Source organism: Nelumbo lutea, chromosome 1, assembly GCF_056320005.1.
Source record: "Nelumbo lutea isolate HS-2025 chromosome 1, American lotus-T2T, whole genome shotgun sequence".
NCBI classification, from domain to species: domain Eukaryota; kingdom Viridiplantae; phylum Streptophyta; class Magnoliopsida; order Proteales; family Nelumbonaceae; genus Nelumbo; species Nelumbo lutea.
In genome coordinates this window covers 167,160,317-167,184,456 of record NC_142684.1, presented here as the reverse complement: position 1 = coordinate 167,184,456, position 24,140 = coordinate 167,160,317, and the positions used below count along the sequence as shown (strand labels likewise).

Sequence of the window (24,140 nt, the reverse complement as noted above, 5' to 3'; positions counted from 1 at the left end):
CAATCTATTGGCAACCTTTGCCAGGATCTTGAACACTGAAAGGAAATAAAAAGGTAAATTTGCTAGAGTAGCCTTAATCAGTGTTATCCTCCCACCCATAGAAAGGTAATTCCTTTTCCAAGAGTCAAGTTTCTTTTCAGAACTCTCCATCACCAGATTCCAGAAGCTCTCTCTCTTTGGGTTATCACCCAATGGTAACCCCAAATACTTCAAAGGCCACTTTGAGACTTCGCACCCACGCACTTCTGCAGTCTCCCTGATTTCACCTTCCTCCATATTCATACCTACTACACAACTTTTCTCAAATTTCACCTTCAAATTTGACATTTGTTCAAAGAGTTGTATCACCAATTTCAAGCTCCTTATATACCTCATATTTCCTCCTTCACATAACAGAATCATGCCATCTGCAAACTGTAAGTGGGTGAGGGGGTATCCTCCCTTCCAACTCTCCAGCCTATAATAAGACCCCTAGAATCAGCTCTGTAAATTAGTTTCCCCAGAACATCAACAATTAGTGTGAACAGGAAGGGAGATAGAGAGTCTCCTTGTCTTACACCCCAAATGGTCGGGAAGAAGTCAACCACTATCCCATTCACTAGTACCAAGTAGTGACAATTACAAACACACCCCATGATCCATTTGCACCATCTAGCCCCAAATCCAATGTTGGTCATAATTTTCCTCAAAAATTCCCATTCGACCAAGTCATAGGCTTTTTCCAAATCCAACTTATAAACCACTCCTTTCTTCCTATATTTCCTTAAATGCTCCACACTCTCATTAGCAATTAGGATTTGATCTATTATTTGTCTTCCACTCACAAATGGTCCTTGATTTGGTGAGATAATAGTTGGTAACGCTTTCTTCAACCTTAGAGACAACACCTTTGCAAGGAACTTATACAAGTTGTTCACCAAATTGATTGGCCTGAAATCCTTTGGGTGCAATGTGTCTTTCTTTTTTGGGATCAAGGCTAGAAAGGTGGAATTCACACCCGGGTTAACCACTCCTCTCCTATGAAATTCCTCAAAATCTAACAAAAGGTCATCTTTCACCGTATCCCAACAATCTTGGTAAAAGGCCATTATGAAACCATCCGGTCTTGGAGCTTTTGTTCTATCCATAGAGAAAACAGCCTCCTTAATCTCTTCCAAATCAAACCTTCTCTCCAACATTCTCCTGTTATCATCTCCTATATTTGGCCAATCCAATCCTTCTAACCATACCCGCCTACTTACAAGCCTCCTTAGAATTGATTTGAAGTGTCCCACAAAGGCTCCTACAATCTCATCAAGTTGTGTTATCTCAACTCCATTTATCTCCAGTTTGGAGACAGAGTTTCTCCTTCTCCTCCCATTTGCCAGAGCATGAAAGAATCCGGTATTTCTATCTCCCTCTTGTAGCCATTTACACCTAAATTTTTGCCTCCAGCTGATTTCCTCCTTATGTAGGCAGTCCTCAAGCTGACTTCTCAATCCTCCTCTTTGTTCCTTGTCTACCTCTCCAAAGTCCCCCCTTTCTTCTTTCAAGTCAAGGCTCTCAATGTTATCCATCAAAGTTCTCTTCCTTTTTTCAATCCTTCCAAACTCCAATTGGTTCCACTCCTTGATCTTTGCTTTCAAGAATTGTAGCTTCCTATGGAACCTCATTCCTTCCCACTCCACCATTGGGTTACATTCATACCACCACTCCTTTACTCTTTTAGTGAATCCAGGATGGAGCAACCACATATTCTCAAACCTAAAGGGGGCAGGTCCACCATTCCTCCTTTCCTCCTTGCATATCACTATAGGCCAATGGTTAGAGGTCAATCTTGGAAGAGCCCTAGAGTCCAGGTTTCCCTAGTGAGAACTTCTAGTGCTATTAACCAAGACAAAGATCTATATAATTAAAACAATGGTGTAGATGTAATGCATCCATGAGCATTATTTTATATTACAATAATCAATGTAATATAAGCTCTTTGATATGATCCATTTTGTGTTGTAACTAAGTAATGGCTAAGGTCTATCATGCCAACATGTATATGCAGTTTCACAAACTTAGTTGTGGACAAGAAACATCTTTAACTTTTTAAATGTTTTGACTTTTATAGCTAGTAAAAATCTGCTTATATTTGGTTGTTGGCATTGCATGGAAATAAAGACAGGAGTTGAAATCCAACAAGTACATGGAATCTGACTTAAGTAAGCTGAAGTTTGCATCTTTACCATCTATAGAAAAGGAACATGGAGTCAGGGATTCAGGAGGGCAAAAGTATTCTGTTAACAATAGAAGATCTTTATGGATTTCAACATTCATAAATCTATAGAAAAAGACAAATAGAAGAAGTTTGCATCTTTACCATCTATGATATTTTTTTCATACAAAAAGATGGAATCATGGAAATCAGAATATACCCTACATGTCAATTATCATTTTCTGAATGGTACCTAGATGTCAATTACGTCAAACAAGAGTACAACGGGGAAAGAAAAAGATGTGGATCTGTCATTCAAAAACCTCGTCTCCGTGTACCATGAGATTCTTCATCCACTGAGAAAAGTCCATGTAACACTGGTTTCAGTTATATAGAGTTGTAGACCTTTTGTAATTCATAACAAGAGTCTATTTAGCAGCAAGTATTGGATTGTTTAACTTTGAAAATGAGGTTTATATATAAATGGGATCCATGGGGAGAGAAATGTGAATGATGCTAGGGAATTCTTTAGACGTTTTATTTCTTTTCTTGTCTCTGATATTTTCTTCTCCCTAATTAACTATGCAAAAAAAAAGACACTGTGTCTTTGTTTGAGATCTGAAACCTTCTCTAAAAATACCAATATCCTTTCCCTTCCATCTATTCAGATCTCAACACCCCACTCTTCCCCCCCACAATCAGCGCAACTCATCTATTTTCAAAAGACCAGGTATTTTGTCTTATCGTCCCCTACCAAGGATTCCAAAATTCCAAGGACCTAGTGTTGCCTCAAAGGGGGTGGTGACAGTTCTTCAGTGGCCATTCAAAGCTTTTGTACCCCAAGGTACTGGCAAAGACTTTATCTCCCCAACTCCAAGATTTATGACAGCTAAACTGATCTTCCCAAGTTTGTTTTAAGACCCAAGAAACATTCAACATATCTAATGTCATTCTTCAAGTGACCCCCACCAAGAATTCCAAAATTCCAAGGGCCAAGTGTTACTTCAAAGGGGGTGGTGGCAATACTTCAGTTGCCACTGAAAGCTCTTGTACGAAGGTACTGGCAAAGACTTTATCTCCCCATCTCGAAGATTTATGACAACTAAACTGATCTTCCCAAGTTTGTTTTAAGACCCAAGAAACATTCAACACATTTAATGTCATTCTTCAAGTGGCACAAATTTCGGCAAACAAAAAATAAGAAACCATACAATATACTACGTCCTGCATGCAGTTATATAATATTTTATTGATCAGTAGTGGTTATAATATTTTTCCACTACAAATTATGGCAATGTTGTAGCAAAGATATTGACCATGAAATCGGTACTACAAGACTGCAACACACAAATATACTTGGGTTGTTATTTGCTACAAATCAATCCAAACTCGTTCAGTTGGCATATCTCATTAGAAAAAGAAAAAAAAAAACCTGTTCCAGCAGCCTGATGCAAAGCAGTGGCTCCTAGATCACTTGAAATGGATGGATCAGCACCATGCTCAACAAGATACTTGGCAATGGCAGTATGCCCTTGACGAGCAGCATGAAGAAGAGGAGTCTCACCTGAAGAGGGATAATGAACCTTACATTGTTAATTATAAAATCCTTAATGGGACAACTCGTTAAAATAACTTATTATGAAAAAAGTAAGAGTGACCAAGAAAGAAAAAATAAAATAAAAAGGAAAACAGCTCCAAGATAATGTTTTACAAGAAACTAAAAATGGTAAAGAACAAATAGCAAAGTCAGGGTAAGAAAAATATAAAAGAAAGTGTAACTGTGAAGTGGTACACTGGGTCAAGATCCTAAGTGTATTTAATGCATTTTCTGTGGATGATTTTTCCCAAAAAGGAACCGAAATAGATTGGGCCCCCTTTAGAGATAGGGGTCCTACAAAAGCTCAATAAAGAAGCAGGCCAATTAGCAAAAAAGGCCAGACTGCCTAAGGTGGACCCAGAGAAGGTTTTGGTCGCTGCTAGAAGATGGCTGGAAGAGCTGAAAGACAATATGAGTCACTAAGTGGACTGACGGGGACTTAGCCATGATTCCATTCCCGAGTTCCCAGTTACAGTAAAAACTAATGCCTGTATTTTTCCTGGTATTTCCAACATGGTTGAGCAGTCTTATGTCATCCCGCTCGGGATCCCAACAGGGAACCCCTGCGCTTCACTTTTTGGAGAAGTACTAGCAGTCCAGTTTCCGTGTTCCATGTTCCTAAGTTACAGGGATATAAGGATAAGAAAAATAAAACATTTCTATTTCATGCTTCCTACCCTAAAACTACGGGACTACAACTACTGTTGGAAAAATGAGCTCATGGGATGACATTATTAGATAATGGAGAATAGCGGTAGCTTCTTCAACAATGAGAACTACAATTCTAGCTCAATGGGTTCCATCGAAGAGTGAGGGAATCAAATTAAAACTTCAACAGAAGACATAATTTCCTTTGGAAAATGGAAACAAGGGACCTCTGGGATAGAGGATCAAACTAAGCTTGAATGCGGTAAATATTAATTCCCATACAATTGAAAATTTTAGGTACACTTCACAGTGAGCACTTATTCTCCATTTGACGTACGAACCATTCTCTTGGGGAAAATTTTGATTTTTGACAATTAAGAGCACCTCAGCAATAAAACTTCATATAAACAACTCAAATACCAAACAAAAGCCTCTTCTATCACGAAAGTGCAGTTTAGTGAACAAGGTTGAAATTCAGTTTAACAAACTTCCTTCGGCAGAATATGACCCAATTCAAGTATATCCAAAACCAGCATTTTATGTTTCAGTGAAGGCAAATGTCAGTCGTTGCAAATAAAAAGAATTCTTTCCCTTTTCTTATTGCGTATGCCTGTGTATCTGCGTGTGCGGTACCAAGATAAATAAACTATTTCATCTCCGATAATAAAAAATCAAAAGTTCACGAAAGAAAGGGAGTAACTGCAAAGGGAAAAAAGGAAAAATTGAATGCACACCATCTTCATCTTTTGTATCAACATCGAGCTTCAATTCTTCCAACAAGTACTTGCAGATCTCAGTCTTCCCCTCTCTCGCAGCAAAGTGAATAGCTCCTCGTTTATTCGCGTCCTTGACACTTGCTACAGTTTTCGCTAATTCATGCCCTTTGTCAAGCTGCGCCGCCAGTTCTGATAAAGTAAAGCGGAAAAAATCAAAAACGAAAAGTGAACTTCAAACAATACAAAGAAACACATACATAGAAGTAAATATATCGTGAAAATCGAGCTCAATAAAAAAAAAAAGAAAAATGCAACTTACTCTTGAAGAGGTCGAGGTTGCCAGTGCGGGCAGCATTAAGGAACTGCTGAACCTTCTGCCTCTCTAAAATCAATAAGACAAAACAAAACAAAACAAAAATATTCGAATCAGTTCCAATGTGTGGAAGCGAGATAGAAAGTAAGTGACGGAACTGAAACTTCCGAATTTATTTTCCTTTTGGTTTAAGTTGAACCTGCAAGAGCTGCAGAAGCATCAGGCGCCATTGTTCAACTCCCAGATGATATAACAAAAACGATGGAACCCTAGAAACACTCGAGCACGATCGCAGATGCTAGGTTACACCGCTACAGACTACGGTTCGTCTTTGTCTCTCCCCGCCGCGTTTGTTTGCAATGCAACGCAAATATGTACATTTCATATTTACCCATCTTTCGGTTCATGTAAATACGGTTCACATTTTAAACCGTTTTTGCATTCATCGTATTTGGTTTGAAATCGGTGCAAATACGGTTCACATACAAACACTCAATTTTGATCAAAAAAATTAATTATCAAATAAATACAAATTTATATTTAAAAAATAGGTATAATAATATTCTCTTTTTAGAGTATGAAAGTATAAGAAAATATAATTTTATTTTGATAATCATTACTTTTTTATGTTTAAAACAAATGCGGGATACATAAATATCCAATTCGGGGTTTGTATCATAAACAAACAAGCGCAGCCTAATTTGCAATTAGAATCCTCTGGAGACCGATGTAAAAAAGCGCGCAGATGTCTAAAAGAAAATACAAAAAAAGGTAGGGTTGCAACTTGCAAAATAAGTAGGATCGAGTCCAAATTGGATTCGTTGTATTCGAATCGGATCTTTGTCCACGGGATTTATATTGCATTGGAATCAAATTCGGACTGCAACCGAATATTGAAAAAAAAATACTTTTTTGAAGCCCAGAAAATATTAAAAATACAAATTACATGAAACTTGAACTTGTGATGATTTATTAAAAATACAATTTTCAAACTTTAGATACATTATATTATAAATTTTAAGTCTTGGTAGGTTTGTTTGGGTGAAATCGGGTTAGGGTTTCAATGCTTCAATAGGCACGAATTCCAGTTTCGTGAATCACCATCTCGACCACCGGGCCACGAACATGATGCTATCATGCCCTCACAATTACAAACACCAACTTCATTCACCAACCCTCCAAAAAAATCTTTTTAATTTAATTTCAATAATCCAAAATTAACATTTTTATTACTTTTTTTTCACACATAATTGAATTCTTGCTGAATGAAAAATTATTCAGGGACCTGATTTAATAGTTTGAGCTTTTAAATTGAAGGGTTCCTTAAAATGGTGTAAGAGCCCTTCTTATCAAGTGGTTTATTATTTGATTTTCATCACCCATATTACAATTAATTAAACTTCACCATAAGGCATAGGTGGGCTTGTATTTGTCCACAATTAATCTTAATGGGAAGCTTTTAGGAAGAGTGTTTCCTTTAGATAGACATTGGTCATTGACAACCACTATTGGATTTTTTGTTATTGGTTTTCAAAAAAGGCAAATTTCTTAAAATACCTCTTTGGTTTAAAAAATTGACTAACTCTACCTGTATTGTTTACATATTGTTTTAAAATACCCCTAAGTTTTATGATAATTGAAATATTCGTTAAATACTAATAGAAAAGAATAAAATGCCAAATTTTGCCCTTTATTGTTCCTTGAATTTTCAAAGTAAAACCAAACTAATGAAAATTTTCAAGAATCATAAGATTGTATGGGACCATCGGAAGGACGAAGAGGAATGAGGTTATTCTTGTTGTTATTATTAATAAATATTGTAATTTCTTAAAATCTATAAAATCTGTAATGGGATTTCTTCAAATCTGTAATTTCTTGAAACAAGAATAACAAGTAACCGAAATAGAGTTCTGTAATTTTTGCAAATCCATGCTCATACTATTCGCCAAGAGTGGATTTCGAGAGCATCTACTGCTACTATTGTGAACTCTCCGTCGAGTTTTAATTCAAACCCTAATGGAAAATGGCAGAGACTCGAATTATAGTTATGCCCCGCCAAAGAGGCAAAGAACAAATGAGACATAATATATTAATAAAGGCCCCGTTTGGAGCATCTTTTCGTGCAGTCTTTTGGCTATTTACAAGTCGTGTAGACTGTGTTGCAGTCTTTTCCATTTGATTCGTAACAGATCTAGCCACCAAAAGTTGGTGCACCGAAAAGACACGATAAGCTCATTTTGGGCTGATTTTGGGAAGCTCCAAATTGAGATTTTTGTATCTTTATCACTTTATTCTCGTGCAGAAAGACGTAGCCACCAAAAGTTGGTGCACTGAAAAGACATGATAAGCCCATTTTGGGCTGATTTCGGGAAGCTTCAAATTGAGATTTTTGTATCTTTATCACTTTATTCTCGTGCGGAAATACGTGTGGTATACAAACTAGCTTTGGGCTGCTCAGATCTTCATGCAAAAGCTCAACGTGTATTTTAACCGTTAGAGCTACCAAAAGATCTTCTCAAAAAGACTTGCCAAACATCTCAAAAAATTTATTAATTCCTGAAAGGCACCTATAACGCCATTTGGGACCAAATAAAAGAAAACTCTTAAGAATCTGAATTCTGAACTAAAAGGTCAAATTGTGGAAACTAAACTTCAGTCTCCTTAAAACAATAAAAAGTCATAGAAAAAAGGATTTATCTCGTAAGTAGAGAAAACAAAAGCTTTTAAGACCACGTATGGAAATTCACATTTGTATAAACTCTAGCACTTGGGAAAAAAAAAATAGACTACAAGAAAGACAAATCCACCACTATTACAAACACAAATGTGATCGCCAAAAAGGCTCGCACCCAAAGATAAAGACACAAAAACTGAAAGAAATAAACACTTGGGAATTTAAATTCGACCACAAAGAATAACAATTTAAAGGAGAAAGTTGGAAAAAATTATAGTTATTCCATCTAAAGCATTTCTAGAAGAAAGGGGGAAATTGAAAGAATCTCAAAGCCCTATAAGTGAAAAGATAGATACACCATGGAGGTCGCTCTCAAATCCCCTCCTCCATACCAAGATTAGAGAAATGGATTAGAATGCTTAGATGTCATTTGGAATTGGGTGTCCACCAAATCCTTGCTAGAACCTGTCAATTTTCTCCCACCAGGATTTGTAGAGACCTGATGTTGTTCTGTTATACCCATAAAGGGTATTTTGGGAATTAAAAAAACATATCAATCACGTGATGTTGCATGTAAACAGAGTGTGATGGAAAGTTAACGATAGGGGGGTTTAGACAATTGTCAAAAAACTTAAGGGTACTTTAAGACAGCATGTCAACAATAAGGGTAAAGTTAATCAATTTCCTAAACCATAAGAATGCTTTAAGATTTTTTCTCTTTTCAAAATGTATTATAAAAAAAAAGTGTAATTAAAGACTAATTAGTAATTGATAATGAAAAGAAAGACAAAATGAAAGAACAATCACACACATGTTAAAAAAAAAGTGGTAATCAGTGATTTGTAGGTCAAGCTATAGGGTGGGATGAAGTTGTGGATTTTTTTGGATCAAATACAAGTAGAAGCATTGGAGGGTCAAGTTATGATTGAAGACTATAAGCAAATTCATGCCAAACCCGCCTTGTTGGCATCCATGTTCGTAGCAAGTTACTTACATGGGTAAATGTTTCCTAGGGAATGCTTACTTTGGTAAGTGCATTTATCCATGTTCTTTTATTTTCCAAACAATTATGATAATGATTATTTTATCCATAAAAATCCATTATTAAAAGGGGTAATTTTGTCTCACGGAAGTGTTGGCAACTTCCCCAAGGTGGGAAGGGGAAATAAATTTCCCATGGACACCACATAAAGATGAAAAACAAAGCATGGATATCTTTGTTAATAGGAACTAAAATCTCATTGACTAATCTTCCCCCTCTCTAACTTGGAAAAAAAAGAACAAGCCATTAAACAGAATTAAATTAGAATATATGGGATAAAATAGGGGTATTTATATATTTAATCAAACAATAATAATTAAGGGCATGTGCTAGGTACTTGTGCATGTAGACAAGGGTGGAGCCAAGGGTGGCAAAGAGGAGCCATGGCCCCCTATGCCTTAAAATTCCCACAATCCCCATGTAAATCCTACTTATATTGTAACCCCCTATCCATGTTTATAAGCATTTGCCCCCTCCCCAATTAATCCTTGTTCATTAGCTTTTGAGCGGTCTTGAAAAAAAATTTATTGACTCGACACTTGCATGTAGAGATCAAAATATATGATGTGATACTATGATTTTAGTTTTATAGCTGTACATAAATCAAGCACTCTTTTATACTGTAATGGTATATTAAACAGATTGAATTAGATCACCCTTAAGGTATAACTAGCGGAGACCCATGCGATGCATAGGATTTGTTAAAGAAAAGCGAAATAATAAAAATAAATAATAGTAAACATATTATTATACAAAAATAATATGCTTCAATGACACATTGTCCATACAATTTATGGTATTTCCATTAATTTATAAAAATGGTCATATTTTCAAAAATATTGGTAATATACTCTTGGTAATTAAATGTAATTTTCTACTAATCTATGATATTTTTGGTAATTTTTAATAATTTATGACATTTTTCGGTAATTAAAATGTAATTTTCTAATTTAAATATAATCACTCTTAATCATAGTTTTTGGAAACATTTTTGGATAATTTTCAGTAATTGTGACAAATTTGTTAATTATTTGTAATTTTATGGTATTTCCATTAATTTCTAAAAATTGTCATATTTTCAGAAATACTGGTAATATACTTTTGGTAATTAAATGTAATTTGAATACTAATTGTGACAAATTTTGTTAATATGTTACTGCTAAATGTGACAATTGTGACATTTTGTTAAATTTTCTACAAATTGTGACAATTTTTGTTACTTTTTCTTCTTATCGTTGATAACCATTAATTTATTTATAACTTCAATTCTATTTAAATATATTTATCAGTATAGTTAATGCTAATTATAGTTTAAATATAATTACAATTAAATAAAATTTAATTTTTAAAACAAGTATAGAATAATTTAACAATAATTCAAAAATTAATGGTTATTTATGTTGAATTTCGGTAATCTACCATATTTGTTGGAAATAATGGTAATTTATTTTTGGTAAATTTTTGGATATTTTTTGGTCTTAAATGTAAATTTCTGTTATTAATAGCTTAAATTATATTTACATATATGATTCAAATTGGAAACTTAATTTAAATATAGGCCACTATTAATCATAGTTTAAAATTTGGTTATATTAGTTACAGTATCAAATATAATATAAATTTTATTTATACGAACATAAAATATAAATATAAACTTGAAATGCATTTTACGTTTATTATATTTAATTCCATTTAGAGGAAGTTGAAAAATAAATGTTTATATTTATAATTTTAAATCTGTAATTTATAAACTTAAAATATAAATTTGAAATTTATATTTAATTTATAAATCTAAACGTGAAATAAAATAATAACCTTGCAAACTGTTATACACATGTAATAACCTTGTAAGTGTTATACACGTGTAATAACCTTGTAAGTGTTATACACGTGTAATAACCTTGCAAAATGTTATACGCATAAAACATTTTTATTGGTAAAATTATACGCGTATAACATGGTGTATATAGTGAAGCAGGTACAAAACCCGGCGTGTAACCCAATAATAATTCTTCATTGAAAAAAGATCCGATAATAATTATCATTGTTTATTATTATTAAAATAATAAAATTGTAACGTGTAATAACCTTGTAGATGTATATAATGTGTACAACGATGTATATTATGAACTAGGTACAAAACCCAGCGTGTAACCCGCCAAGAAAAAATGAAAATGGGTCAATGCCAATCCGTTTTTATTCATCTTCTTTACTCGACTGATAATTTTAACGTGTAATAACCTAGTGTTCGAACTGTACATTAAATTCAATAAGATGGAGAAAAATACCTGGATTCAAGAGAAATAGTGATTGTTCATGCCTGGTGCTCTTCAGCCAAAACTTTTTTTATTATTAAAATAATAAAATTATAACATGTAATAACCTTGTAGATGTATATAATGTGTATAACGGTGCATATAATGAACTGGGTACAAAACCCAACAACTATTTTAGGTGGCCCGAGAAGATGAAGATCCAAAGTAACAAGATGAATCGAGACAAATATTGTGAGTTCCACAAGGACTACGACCACGATATGGAGAACTGTTTCGACCTACGCAACCATATCGAAGATCTAATTAGGTGCGGTTATCTCAGCGGCTTCGTAGATAGAACGGAGAAGTCAGCCCAAGAGGAAAGAAGAGCATATGAAGCTCAGCAACCTCCGCCCCGAGGCCCTCCAACTGGCGTCATCCATGTGATATCTAGTGGAACTGCCTCCGGAGGAGAAAGCAGCTCGGGATGGAAAAGATATGTTCGGCTATACGAGATCGACGATCAAGGTCATAGGAAGAGGCGTGGCACATCTATTACCTTCACTAACGACGACCTCCGAGGGGTCCAGACACCGCACGACAACGACTTGGTCATCACAACCGAAGTGGCCAACTTTGAGCCACGTCGAATCCTAATTGACACAGGGAGTTCAGCCGATGTATTGTTTGAAGATGCATTCGAAAATCTCGACATTGCCAGAGAGCGGCTTGCACCAGTTAGCACTCCCTTGATGGGATTTTCAGAAGAGTCCCTCCAGCCCACTGGGAGGATAACTCTTTCCCTCTTGATCGGAGACGATGACGTGACTGCGACGGACATGGTAGACTTCATCGTGGTACGCTGCCCCTCTTACAACATGATCCTCGGTAGGCCGACCCTCAACGCCCTGCAGACCGTAGTCTCAACATACCACCTTGCCATGAAATTTTCAACCAAGTATGGAATAGGGGTGGCGTGCGGGGACCAGAAAACAACGTGACATTGCTATATATTATCCGACTGAGGACCACGTCCAGTGACCGAGACATTGATGGTGGAAGCATATGACTTGCGTGACAAAGTAAAGGCACAATGCAGCCAACCCGTGGAAGACCTCGTCCAGGTCCCCCTATTTGAGGAAGACCCCAAAAAGATGGTCCAAGTTGGTTCCTTGCTAGGCGACCACCTCCGAGAGGAACTTCTTCGACTATTGAGGAATAATGCTGACATATTTGCTTGGTCGGCAGAGGACATGCCTGGAATTGATCCTGAAGTCATCACACATCGACTAAACGTCGACCCCAGTTACCAACCAGTGAAGCAGGAGAAGAGAAACTTCGCCACAAAGTGATGACAAGTGATCGCTGAGGAAGTATAAAAGTTGCTCGATGCTGGCTTCATTAGGGAAGTCAAATACCCCGGTTGGCTGGCCAACATAGTGATGGTGAAGAAGGCCAACAGAAAGTGGAGAATCTGCATCGACTTCATCGACCTAAATAAGGCATGTCCCAAAGACAGCTTTTCCCTTCCTTGGATCGACTAGCTCGTCGATGCAACAGTAGGACATGAGCTCATAAGCTTCATGGACGCCTTCTCAGGCTAAAACTAGATTCAGATGGACCCGGATGACCAAGAGTGAATGGACTTTATCATTGACTGCGGCTTGTACTGATATAAGGTAATGCCATTTGGCCTAAAAAGCGTCGGCGCTACCTATCATCGACTGGTGAATGAGGTATTCAAAGAGCAGCTCGGTAGTAACGTGGAAGTGTATGTCGATGATATGCTCGGGAAGAGCAAAAAGGCCGAACACCACTTGGGCAATCTCTGTGAAGTCTTCGACACACTTAGAAAGTACAAGATGAAGTTAAACCCGACAAAGTGTGCCTTCGGGGTTGGCTTTGGCAAGTTTCTGGGGTTTATAGTAACACATAAAGGAATCAAAGCAAATCCGGAGAAGATAAAAGCCATTTTTGACATGACATCCCCTCGGACCCACAAAGAAGTGCAATGGCTCATCGAGAGAATAGCTGCCCTTAGCAGGTTTATGTCCAAGTCCGCGGACTGGTGACTCTCCTTTTTCAAAGCACTTAAATGGTCAAAAGACTTTCATTGGACAGAAAAGTGTGAGCAGTCTTTCCAGGAACTAAAGTAGTGCTTGAGCTCGCCGCCCCTCTTGACTAAGCCAAGCCCATGAGATGAGCTATTGCTCTACCTTTCGGCTGGGGATGCGGTCGTCAGCTCAGTATTTCTCAAAGAAGAGAACCGAGTATAGGGGCTGATCTGCTACACCAGCATGGTCCTTAACGACGCAGAGACCCGGTACTCAAACCTTGAAAAGTGGGCTCTAGCCCTTGTCATCGCAGCCAGAAAACTCAGACCCTACTTCCAGGCCCATAGCATTCGAGTACTCACCAACTAGCCCCTCAAGCAAGTGCTACAAAGACCTGAGGTGTTAGGCCACCTAGTCAAGTGGAGCGTGGAGTTGAGTGAATTCAACATCAAGTACGCACCTCGACCGACGATTAAAGCTCAGGCTTTGGCAGATTTCATTACAGAATGTACATTTACCATGGAGGAACCGGCCCTACTGCCCCCAACATGGACCCTCCATGTTGATGGCTCATTGAACCAACAGGGCAGCGGCACCGACCTTATCCTCCTCGGCCCAGACGACATAGTGTTGGAACATGCCCTCAGGTTCGAGTTCAAATCATCCAACAATGAGGTTGAGTATGAGGCCCTGATTGCTGGGCTCCACCTTGCTTTAGACCTCGAGGCATGATGAATCAAGGCGTTCAGTGACTCTCAGCTCGTGGTCAACCAAATCCATGGCCAGTTTGAGGCTCAGACTCCCTCTATGGCGAGCTACCTACAGAAGGTGCAAGAGCTCATTCAGCTGCTCGAGCACTTCGACATCCAGCAGATCCCTCAAGCTGAGAACGCTCAAGCCAATGCCCTTTCAAAGCTCACCAGCTCGCCACAAACCGACCTTGACTCAACTTTTAGGCTAGACAGGCTGGCCCAGCCGAGCATCGCACCATTAGCTGTCTTCATCCTTCTAGTGCAACATGGCTCATCTTAGATGGACCCCATAATTGAGTATCTTCGAGAGGGCACCTCCCCGGAGGATTGGGCAAAAGCAAGGAGACTCCAACACAGAGCAGCCAGGTATTGCCTGATACATGGTCAACTCTACCGTCGTTCCCACATGCTTCCCTACTTGAGGTGCCTCCCCCCAACCGAGGCAGACTACATCCTTAGGGAAATACATGAGGGCATTTGCGGAAATCACCCCGATGCATGCACACTAGCCCATAAGGCGCTCTGACAGGGGTATTTCTGGCCAACGATGAAGTAGGATGCCGCCCAGTTAGCCCAGAAGTGCGATAGTTGCCAACATCACTCTAATCTACATCACCAGCCTACGACCCCTTTGAGACCGACCTCCAGCCCATGGTCGTTTGACCAATGGGGAATGGACATCCTCGGCCCCTCCCTCATTGCGGTCGCGCAGAAGAGGTTCCTTCTCGTAGCAGTGGACTACTTCACCGCCCACAATGCCCAGGACTTCCTTTGGTAGGGAATCATCTACCGTTTCAGTGTCCCGTGCGTGCTCATCACAGACAATGGAACACAGTTCACCGACAAGAAGTTCGAGGCCCTCTGTTCCGACCTTAGGATTGATCACTGGACTACCGCGGTAAACCGACCTCAGAGCAATGGGCAGATCGAGGTAACCAACCGCATCCTACTACACGGCCTAAAAACACACTTGGATCAGGACAAGGGAAGATGGATTGAGGAGCTGCCGAGAATTCTCTGGGCTTACAGGAAGACTCTGCGAGCTGCCACTGGAGAGACCACTTTCAGTCTGACCTACGGGGCCGAAGCCATGATCTCCGTGGAGATAGGTTCCCTAAGCCTTTGGATCAAGCTCTTTGACGAGTAACAGAATGACGAAGATCTACGCGCATAGTTGGACTTGGTAGAAGAAGCTCGGGGCCGAGCACATGTGAAGATGGTTGCACAACAACAAAAGATGGCACGACATTATGATTCTAAGGTAAGAAGATGCAAATTAAAGACATGCGACTTTGTTTTGCGCAAAGTCATTGTACTCACACCAGGAGAAGGAAAGCTCGGACCAAACTGTGAGGGATTGTATAGGGTCACTAGAGTCCTCAAACCAGGTACTTATAGACTTGAAGACCTCGAAGGTCAACAAATTACGAGGAGTTGGAACTCGAGAAACCTCAGGATGTACTACCAATAGACCCACAAATGGCCGTGCACACTACACACACACATGCTAAGTCACGCTGCCAACTGAGCTGACTTCGCCGATCCTCAAACGGCTGAGCCCATTACGCCCAGCTCGGCAACACATTGCCAAGCAAGTTACTCGACTCAGTCGTGACAGCTGAGTCTAAACGTGGAGGAAGAACGCCCCCGCCCACCAAGGCCTGAGGGTGTGGTTGAGGAACTCTGCACTCCTGTCAGCTAGCCCTAGAATGGTCCCAAAGGCTCCTGAGACTAGAAATTGAGCGTCCTATGGCTGAGAGCTCAGAAATTGAAAGATCTCGGACAATGACACCCCAATCAACACATGAATGGGGACGTCGAGGCATAGGCCTAGCTAGCTACACCTCAGTCAGCACAGGATTGGGGACGCTAACCATACCTCGTTGACTATACCTTGACTAGTGGACTAGAATCGTGAAGTACGAAGAGGACACTTGATGCATAGCCTGCTCGACCCACATAGTAGCCCGACCGGCCTCACCTAGGCCAGCGAAAGAAAAATAGTACAAGTAACAAGATGCCAAGGCGTAGCTCGGCTTGGTACGCGTAATAGCCTAGTCGGGCATGCTTTGACTAAAAAAAAATGCACATGCACAAGTATAGCAACACCAACAAGAGGCATATACATAGTCAACGTGAAGAAGAGATGATATTCAACTTAAGATGGTCTATTACATGTTTAAGGCTCGACATACCGAGCCAACACAAAAAAACAAACACAGGAAATAATAAACATGGGAGGCCGCCGATTAGTCCTCGGCGACAAAATTAGTAGCACCAACAACAACTTCGGCCTCATCTTCAGCTCCCTCGGTGGACCCCTGCGGAGAATTTGGATCAAAGGCATCCCAACCTTGCGACTCAACGACTAACTCTGGGTGACGGCGAAGGATCCTTTGTCGGAAAAGGTTGAACCCATCCACAAAGGAGGCCTCAGCATACTCGTCCATGTGCAACTGCATCTCCTCCGATGCCTTGTACTCATTGATGGCTTCCTCAGCAGCCTCCTACCTAGCTTGTCCCGCTCAGCCTTGAGCTCGACAATCTTCCGCTTCAGCTCTCCGACAAGACCAACCTGTTTAGCCAGTTGCGCCTTTAGCTCGGCCACCTCACTCTCCAGCGCGGCTGACCGCTCCCTAGCAGCCTGGAGCTCATCCAACTAGGCCTTCTGCCACAGATACTTAGAGTGTTCCCGCTCATACGATGATTGAACATCTCGAGAAAGATCAACCAGCGCGACCACTGCACAAGCATTTTGCAGATAAATATGATAAGTACACCGAAAAAGAGAGCAAAACATAAGGAATAAGGAGAAGAGGATTTACCTGGGTAGCAGACCTAATGAAACACACACTCCAAGTCTCCGCTACTGACCCTGACCGACTCCCGAGCTATGGACATGGTCATGATTCCCCGAACTACTTTCTGCCTCAGTTATTGACGCACCAGTGGGACAACGGACCCCTTTGGGGTCAACCACGACAACGTCGTCCTCCTTGACCTCTCGTTGTCGAACTCTTCTTCACCGATGAGTCATCCTGTCTTCGGATCGTGGCCATTCTTCTGTCTCAGGATGAGCCTCCAGTTTCACACTGGCTCGTTCTTGCCTTTGTCGGAGTGCCTTCATCTGACGAACAATTTCTTCCTCGCTGGCCATGCTCACACTTGCAATGTAGGATACCCAAGATAAGTACAAAATAGGAAGGCAAATTCAACTCACAAACAAAAGTAAAAGGAAACAGACCGGCCACCCTTTCCATCAGCCCGATGAGCATCAACATCTCCGAGCATGTGTATGCAATAATGTTGATTTAATGGATCATGCTCCGAGCATGTGTATGCAATAATGTTGATTTCATGGATCATGCTCGGCCCCCGTAGCTTAACAGGAAAAGGGAGACCCTGGGGATTCACACAAAGAAGAATGATTCATTCTAGTGCTTCACAGAAGAAGGGGCCTTGACCAACGACCGAATGTTCCGTCGGGTGGAGAAGTAATAGTACCCCTGTTGGTGGTGTTTTAGTTGGAGCATAAAGCTCACCATCCCCAAGGTCAGTTCGATATCGCGGACGACGCACTAGGACATAAGGCCGAGCAAAAATCTAAAGGAGTTCGACATTAGCTGCACTGGCAATATCCTATACCAGTTTAGCACCTCGGCGAACTCTTCGGTCAACAGGAACCTCAGCCCAGCCTTCAAGTTGTGCTCATAAACACATAGCTCATCGGGCTGAGCATCAATGGCCATCTCCCCAGGCAACGAACCACTTATTTGGTATTCTGTGGGAATGAAGCTTGGATCTTAGCCATATCCCTAGGCCTCAAGACGTCGAGCATGGTGTCGAATCGGTGACTTGCCCGAAGAGGAAACTCCGTCTCCATCCCAGAGGGACCAGCCTCAGCTTCCTCAATTTCGGCAGCCACAAAGTCTCTCAGCTCAGGCTCGTAGGTCAAGCCGCGAGAAGAGATGGAACCAAAACTACTGGAGGACCTGAATGAGGAAGAGGACTGACAAGATGAAGAGGACATACCGGGCAATTTGTGGAGATGAAAAACTAAAGCTACCGAGCTGTCTACCGAACTATGTGAATTCGCCGAGCAGTGGATGCCAAACTCTTGCAAGCGATACTGAGGATAGGGAAGGGGGACCCCTTTTCCCTTTTATAACTATCAGGGGCACAGATCGAAGAGAGATCAATGGTGCAGATGAAGCACCCTTGACAACGCCTTGGAAGGCCAACCGATGCGACCAATAACGTACGACAGAAAGCTTCAGAAATCGAAGCGGCACCCTCGACAGACAACAGTTGCGCCCATTAGTTGCATCGGTTCAACTACTGTACCGATCCAACCTTCGATGTGGAGACCTGCCGTACCGGTCCAGCCTTTGACACAAATCCTTGGACTAGGTGGCTTATGGCCACAAGGCTGTGCAGTAGTCTAGCCGAGCATTCCTCCTCCTCGACAGCAGAACTGGGGGAGTGGTTTAGGAATCGAAATTTTGGTTCTTATTTAAGTTTTGCAGCCGACGATCGGAGGACTCCTCGGCAACGACCAACGCGGCGTGGACGATATGCATGCTCGGAAGTTCCTCAGTTGGGCAACGAACCTAGGAAACTTCATTCATCAACTTCAAAACTGGGGGAGTGGTGTTCGGGTCATGGCTGAGCTGGCCCTACGAGACATGTGGCCGCCCAACTATCACCCTGCCATGTCATCGGCCATGTCGGCCTAGCTTGGCCACCCGACCATGACAGGCTAGCTCAGCTAAGCTACGCTATTACTGTGGCACCCCATCTTATCCTTTAAGCCACGTCAACTACACGTCATATGGATGAGCACAACTACAGATAAAAAGGAATAAGGAAGATGACTCTGTGGGGTAATGGGACTCTATCTCGAATACCTCGACGACTAACTTCATCCCGATGACCTCAGAAGCCCAATCTGACTAGGACACAGATCTTTGGCTATAAAAGGTACTCCATGCTCGAGGTAAGGGATCCAACTTCTGAGACCTAGATCGCTTAGCTCGGACCGACCTCCTTATAGCTCGGCCCGACCATCCTACCACTTCCTACTAACTTGAACGTCGGAGTTCTTACCCGGGGATAACTCCTTGGGCATCTGACTTCTGTTTCATTGATCACAGGTCTTGAAGCGCAGCCTTGTCTTTGTAGCTCAGCCATGCCCTGCCAACAATGACTATCTGGTTGCTCTCCTCAGTTCGTGCACCACTTCAGATTGAGCAACATCAATATATATATATATATATATATATATATATATATATATATATATATATATTCAAATTCTCATTTAATTTTGTTTTGGATTTCACTTTATTTTACTTCATATCTTAATAATTTAATTACTTCATTTGTTTTGTAGTTAAACAAAATAAACTAAGATTTAAAACAAAAATAAGTGAGAATTTACACTCAAATTATTTGCACTACTATAGTTTTGCATCAGTGCAAATTTATTTGTATTGCAACCAAACACAACCTAATTAATTAAAATTGAATTCAAAACAAATTCTAAAGTGGCCAGGCAAGCCTAGCAGCCCAAAAGGTGGTATGGATCAATGGATCGAATCGATCTTTTTCCATTTTAGTACAATTTTAAATTGGCTGGATTTGAAAGAAGTACAAATGCAAATATATAGAATGCAAAATCTTATATTTTATATGTATTTACAGTGTACATAATTGCATTTTTTACTCTTTCCAAATTGAATCAAAGGAGTGATTTTGATTTTGGGCACGGCAAAATTTCGACAAACAAACATGCTCTTGATCATCCCAAAACAAATAAAATGACAAAAGTATTACTCCAACCATTACAAACAATGGAACGTCATAATTCGCCCTGAGGGTAAAATCTCTGGTTGGTCAAAGTTAATAATTTCTACTGTGACAAAACCCCAATACTAATCCGCCCAAAGTTGCACCCCTATAATGGAGACATCATCTGTTTTTTTAATTTTTTTATTATATATATTTGGGGGGAGGGTTGTGCAAGCATTATCAAAATAGGATGTTCTCAATATTTTTATGTACATACTTGTAGGGACCCGCGATGCATGGGCTAAGTATACATTTTGATAATACCTGCCATGGAGTTATTTAAGAAAAAACTCTTCAAAGACTAACCATCATTATATAGCTCAAAGATATTTTTTTTTTGCCCTTGGTCAAGGAAAAGAAGTGATTAAGCATCTTTCTATGCTTAGTTTGTTGACATTCTTACTCCATTCAAAATTGTAAACTTATAAATGCAGAAATTTTGTAGTCAATTATGATCAAGGAATATATACTGAATATTAGTTTTTTTTGTTCTCCCATGTGACTTTCTGATATTTATCTATGCATGTTGGATAATATGATTGATTTTGTTTTTAAAAATAAAAATAACTGTCATGTCAGCAATAATAAAAAAGAAATTTAATGATGTAGCAGTTGTTTTATTTTTCAAAAACAAAATTATATTGTCAAACACCCCCTTAAGCTTGCACCTCAATCATTTTAACTTTTAAGGAGTATAAATACAAATATGTAAAGTGTAAAATCTTATATTTTGTATTATTTTATATATATTTACACTGTATATATTTATATTTGTACTCTTTTCAAACTGAGCTTTAAGAACCATACTAGCTCAATAACTTTCATATGTGCTCACCACTTGAGGAATATACAGAAATTGTTAGTTTTCTAAACATTTTTTTTTTTTGATTGATAACGCATAAATTCTATTAAAATGTTTACAAGTGAAAATGTACAAAACAGAAAAGTAAATCAAGTTATTAAGAAATAAAAGGCACTCCAAAGGGTTATCCCTTAGGCCTCGTTCATGTTTACCTGGGCAAATATCTTTTAGGCAAAAATTGTCCGAATAACTTTAATGCCATAATTCTTCTAAGTTTTCACGTAGGCTATGTTTGGTTTAAAGGGAAAATTAAGGAAAGGAAGGGAAACCTTTACAAATCTTATATAGATTTTCCTTCATTTCCCTTCCTTTCCTCACTCTTTCCTTCAAACCAAACATAGCGTTAATAGATAGTATTTTCCACGACGGTTAAGCAGTTTACCTACCCTCTAGGATGGTATCAATTTTTTCAAGTAGTTGGTACTCTTTGAAAAATTCAGTTATCGTGACTCCGTTAGTTCCATCATAGTAGCATATGTAATTGACCAACTTACCCCTAGTGCACAAGATACTAGTAAACAAACGGGGCCTTAGTGCTATATCTATGAGGAAATTTAGTGAAAAGGCTTTGCAAGCTTCATGGTATGATCTATGCAAAGCACATGCTTTGTTAAGTAAAATTGAAGAAGAAGGAACTACATTTTCAATTGGGATATATATTTTTTATTTTTAATACTTTTTAAACAAAATTTTTAATTTATTATTTTTATGTAGGATGCAAATGGATTTTAATTTATATTAGTATCATAGTATCATATAATAGGTAATCAATTTGGTGGATTTTTTATCAGAATCATGATGGATTTTGATTGGTCAAAACCCTCCTTGTATCTTATATTTCCAGTAGCATAAATTTTCCTCCATATTTTTATTAGCCATTATTATTTTTAAATAGAATTTAAATTAATAAGAATAAGATTTAAAATAAATACATTTTTGATAATTTTAATTGTTGTTATTAATTTTCATTAATAATATTATATTTATTAATGTATTATTAAATTTAAGCAAGGAGAGCTTTATACTGACATAGACTATATACATGGTTACTGGTAAGGTCTCATGCTGCAACATGTTTTAACTCTTCATTTCAAACTAAAAGATTCCAACGGTTCTCTCACAAGGCAAAATTTGTCCAGCTGGCACGATGTCACGACGTATCTGGTAATTGACGTACAATCCTTCCTTCCCATTAATAAAATCAAGACTGGGAGATTGTCAATATGAAAAAATAAGAAGGAGCTTAGAAACTCATCTCACGAGGGTATCCAAAATAACTTTTTTTAAGTCTTGTAAAGCAGGGGAACAATCAAGATTACATCGGGCTGTTCCATTTTTAGTAGGGTAAAATACAAAAACCTCTCCTCAAGTTTGTATAAAAAGCCTTTTCTATAATTTATTTTAAAACCAAGACGGAAACATCTTCTTCCTCGCAACGTACAGCGGCAGAATGACGGTGCACTTCTCACTTCAGACAAATCACTTTTTCCAATACCCAGACCATCAAATTGGCACCGGAGATCCTCCAATACACCATCTCACTCTGCAACAAAGATCGATGGTGGGCACGGACGGACCAGTTTGCGCGATATCCACGCCTTCCGAGCTTAAGTTTCTCGGCTGATTTGTTTTGGTCGAGGGCAGAAGGGGAAGAAATTCGCTCTGGATTTTCGGATTTCAATGAAGTCCGTAGATGATGGAAGCAATGGCTGGCCGGAAGTCATAAATAATCCTCCAGGAAACTCTAAAACCTCTAAAGACCATAACCGGAAATTAGTGGTCCAGAGCGAATTTCTTCCCCTTCTATCCTCGACCAAAACAAATCAGCCGGAGAAACTTGAGCTCGGAAGGCATATTGTTTTCTTCAAACATGTTACCTCCTATCGCGGGCCCTTGGCCATAGAAGTTCTCCTCCAGTTGAACTTTGGGTTGCGGCTCAGAATTCTGACCATCCATGGCAGCAACATTTCCAAGATTAGAGCACTTATTCCTCTGAAGATTGCTATCATAAAATTACATAAGCTTGCTGATAGTTTTTTGTCCATCTTCTGGCAACCCAAGTCCTGAGAGGCTGAAAGTCGATTGGGTTGGGTTCAGTGGTGGAGCAGCTGGCTTGGGTTGTTCGAGTGGCAGAGAGAAAACTACTGGTTTATCTTCAGTAATCTCAAAGTTAGAGATTCCAAACCCTGTACGGACGTTTTCATAGGGGCTATTTGCATGCTGGTTATTCCCTGAACTCCTGTCAGGTTTACATAGGCGATAATCACTGTAAGGACACCTAAGATACTCACGGTTGTATATCTTGTGATCCGTCGTTGCCATGGGTTCATCAGTTGGCTTCCTCTTCCTGTTGAATTCTGTGCTGCTAATTTCACCCTTTATTGGAGCAGGCAGGGGAACCATAAGTTTGTCCTTGGCTGACCCCGTCCCCACATTGAACAGATTTACATCGTGAGGCAGGGCCATTGCGATCAAACCTGACTTTCTCCTTCCACTAGGCGTGAAGATTGTCGGAGACTCCGCTCACAGGCTTCTCCTTCTCAGGAATGATGCCATAAACGAAGCCTTGAGCTTTATAGACTTCCATCATCTTCAGCATGCAGGATCCCATCTTGAGCACGCGACATCTTCTTTCTCCGCACCTGCTCTTGGGACTGGCGCTGCTTTGCAGTATCGACACCATCCTTACTCTTGTTCTGTTCTTTAAGCTTCCTCAAAAGCATCTGGTCCCTCCACATCCTTCTCTCCAGCTCGTCTACATCCATCTCTTCGTCAGTATAATCTTCCTCCACAGTGGCCTCCGATTCAATTTCCGGCACCGGATCTCCTTCTCCTATCGTTATTGACGGGGCAAGGAAATCGAGATTCCCACAAAAACCCATTTCTTCAAACATCCCCATCATCACTGTTGCGCACCCACAATCAACTCCAGGAAACAAGCCAACTTCTCCGACTGCCCTTCCGTCTCTCTTTTTTCTTGGAAATTAGTGGAATTGTACAGCTTTCTGTTCAAGGAGAACTAAATTCAAGTCGAGAATAAATTGTGATCTCCACCCTGAAAATAAAAACGAACAGATTCGTAAACAAAAGAAAACCAGAAAAGATCCCACCTTTTCCAAACCAAAAAAATAAGAAATGGTCATAGACAGAATCAACTAAGGAATTCATCAGGCATCGACGAGAGGGGGTATTTGT

General features: G+C 39.7%; 2 protein-coding genes and 1 pseudogene across 3 annotated transcripts in view; 1 reads left to right on the top strand and 2 right to left on the bottom strand.

Moving 5' to 3' along the window:
* TPR10 (ankyrin repeat family protein) overlaps window positions 1-5,841 on the bottom strand; it is a 39,599-nt gene extending 33,758 nt beyond the window's left edge. The window contains exons 1-4 of the mRNA XM_088960358.1: window positions 5,656-5,841; window positions 5,463-5,525; window positions 5,162-5,332; window positions 3,615-3,746 (exon numbers count right to left, since the gene is read on the bottom strand). Coding sequence (XP_088816484.1) covers window positions 3,615-3,746; window positions 5,162-5,332; window positions 5,463-5,525; window positions 5,656-5,686 — 397 coding nt within the window. The 5' untranslated portion in view covers window positions 5,687-5,841. The remainder of the gene's footprint in view (window positions 1-3,614; window positions 3,747-5,161; window positions 5,333-5,462; window positions 5,526-5,655) is intronic.
* Window positions 5,842-11,639: 5,798 nt separating this feature from the next.
* LOC148879000 (uncharacterized) lies at window positions 11,640-12,428 on the top strand. The gene has a single exon (XM_088973780.1). It carries the CDS (start codon window positions 11,640-11,642, stop codon window positions 12,426-12,428), a length of 789 nt encoding a protein of 262 aa, XP_088829906.1.
* Window positions 12,429-22,189: 9,761 nt separating this feature from the next.
* On the bottom strand, window positions 22,190-24,080 carry LOC148878999 (protein ETHYLENE-INSENSITIVE 3-like 1a; annotated as a pseudogene). The gene has a single exon (XR_016105422.1). The product of XR_016105422.1 is annotated as a protein ETHYLENE-INSENSITIVE 3-like 1a (transcript).
* Between the last annotated feature and the right edge of the window lie 60 nt (window positions 24,081-24,140).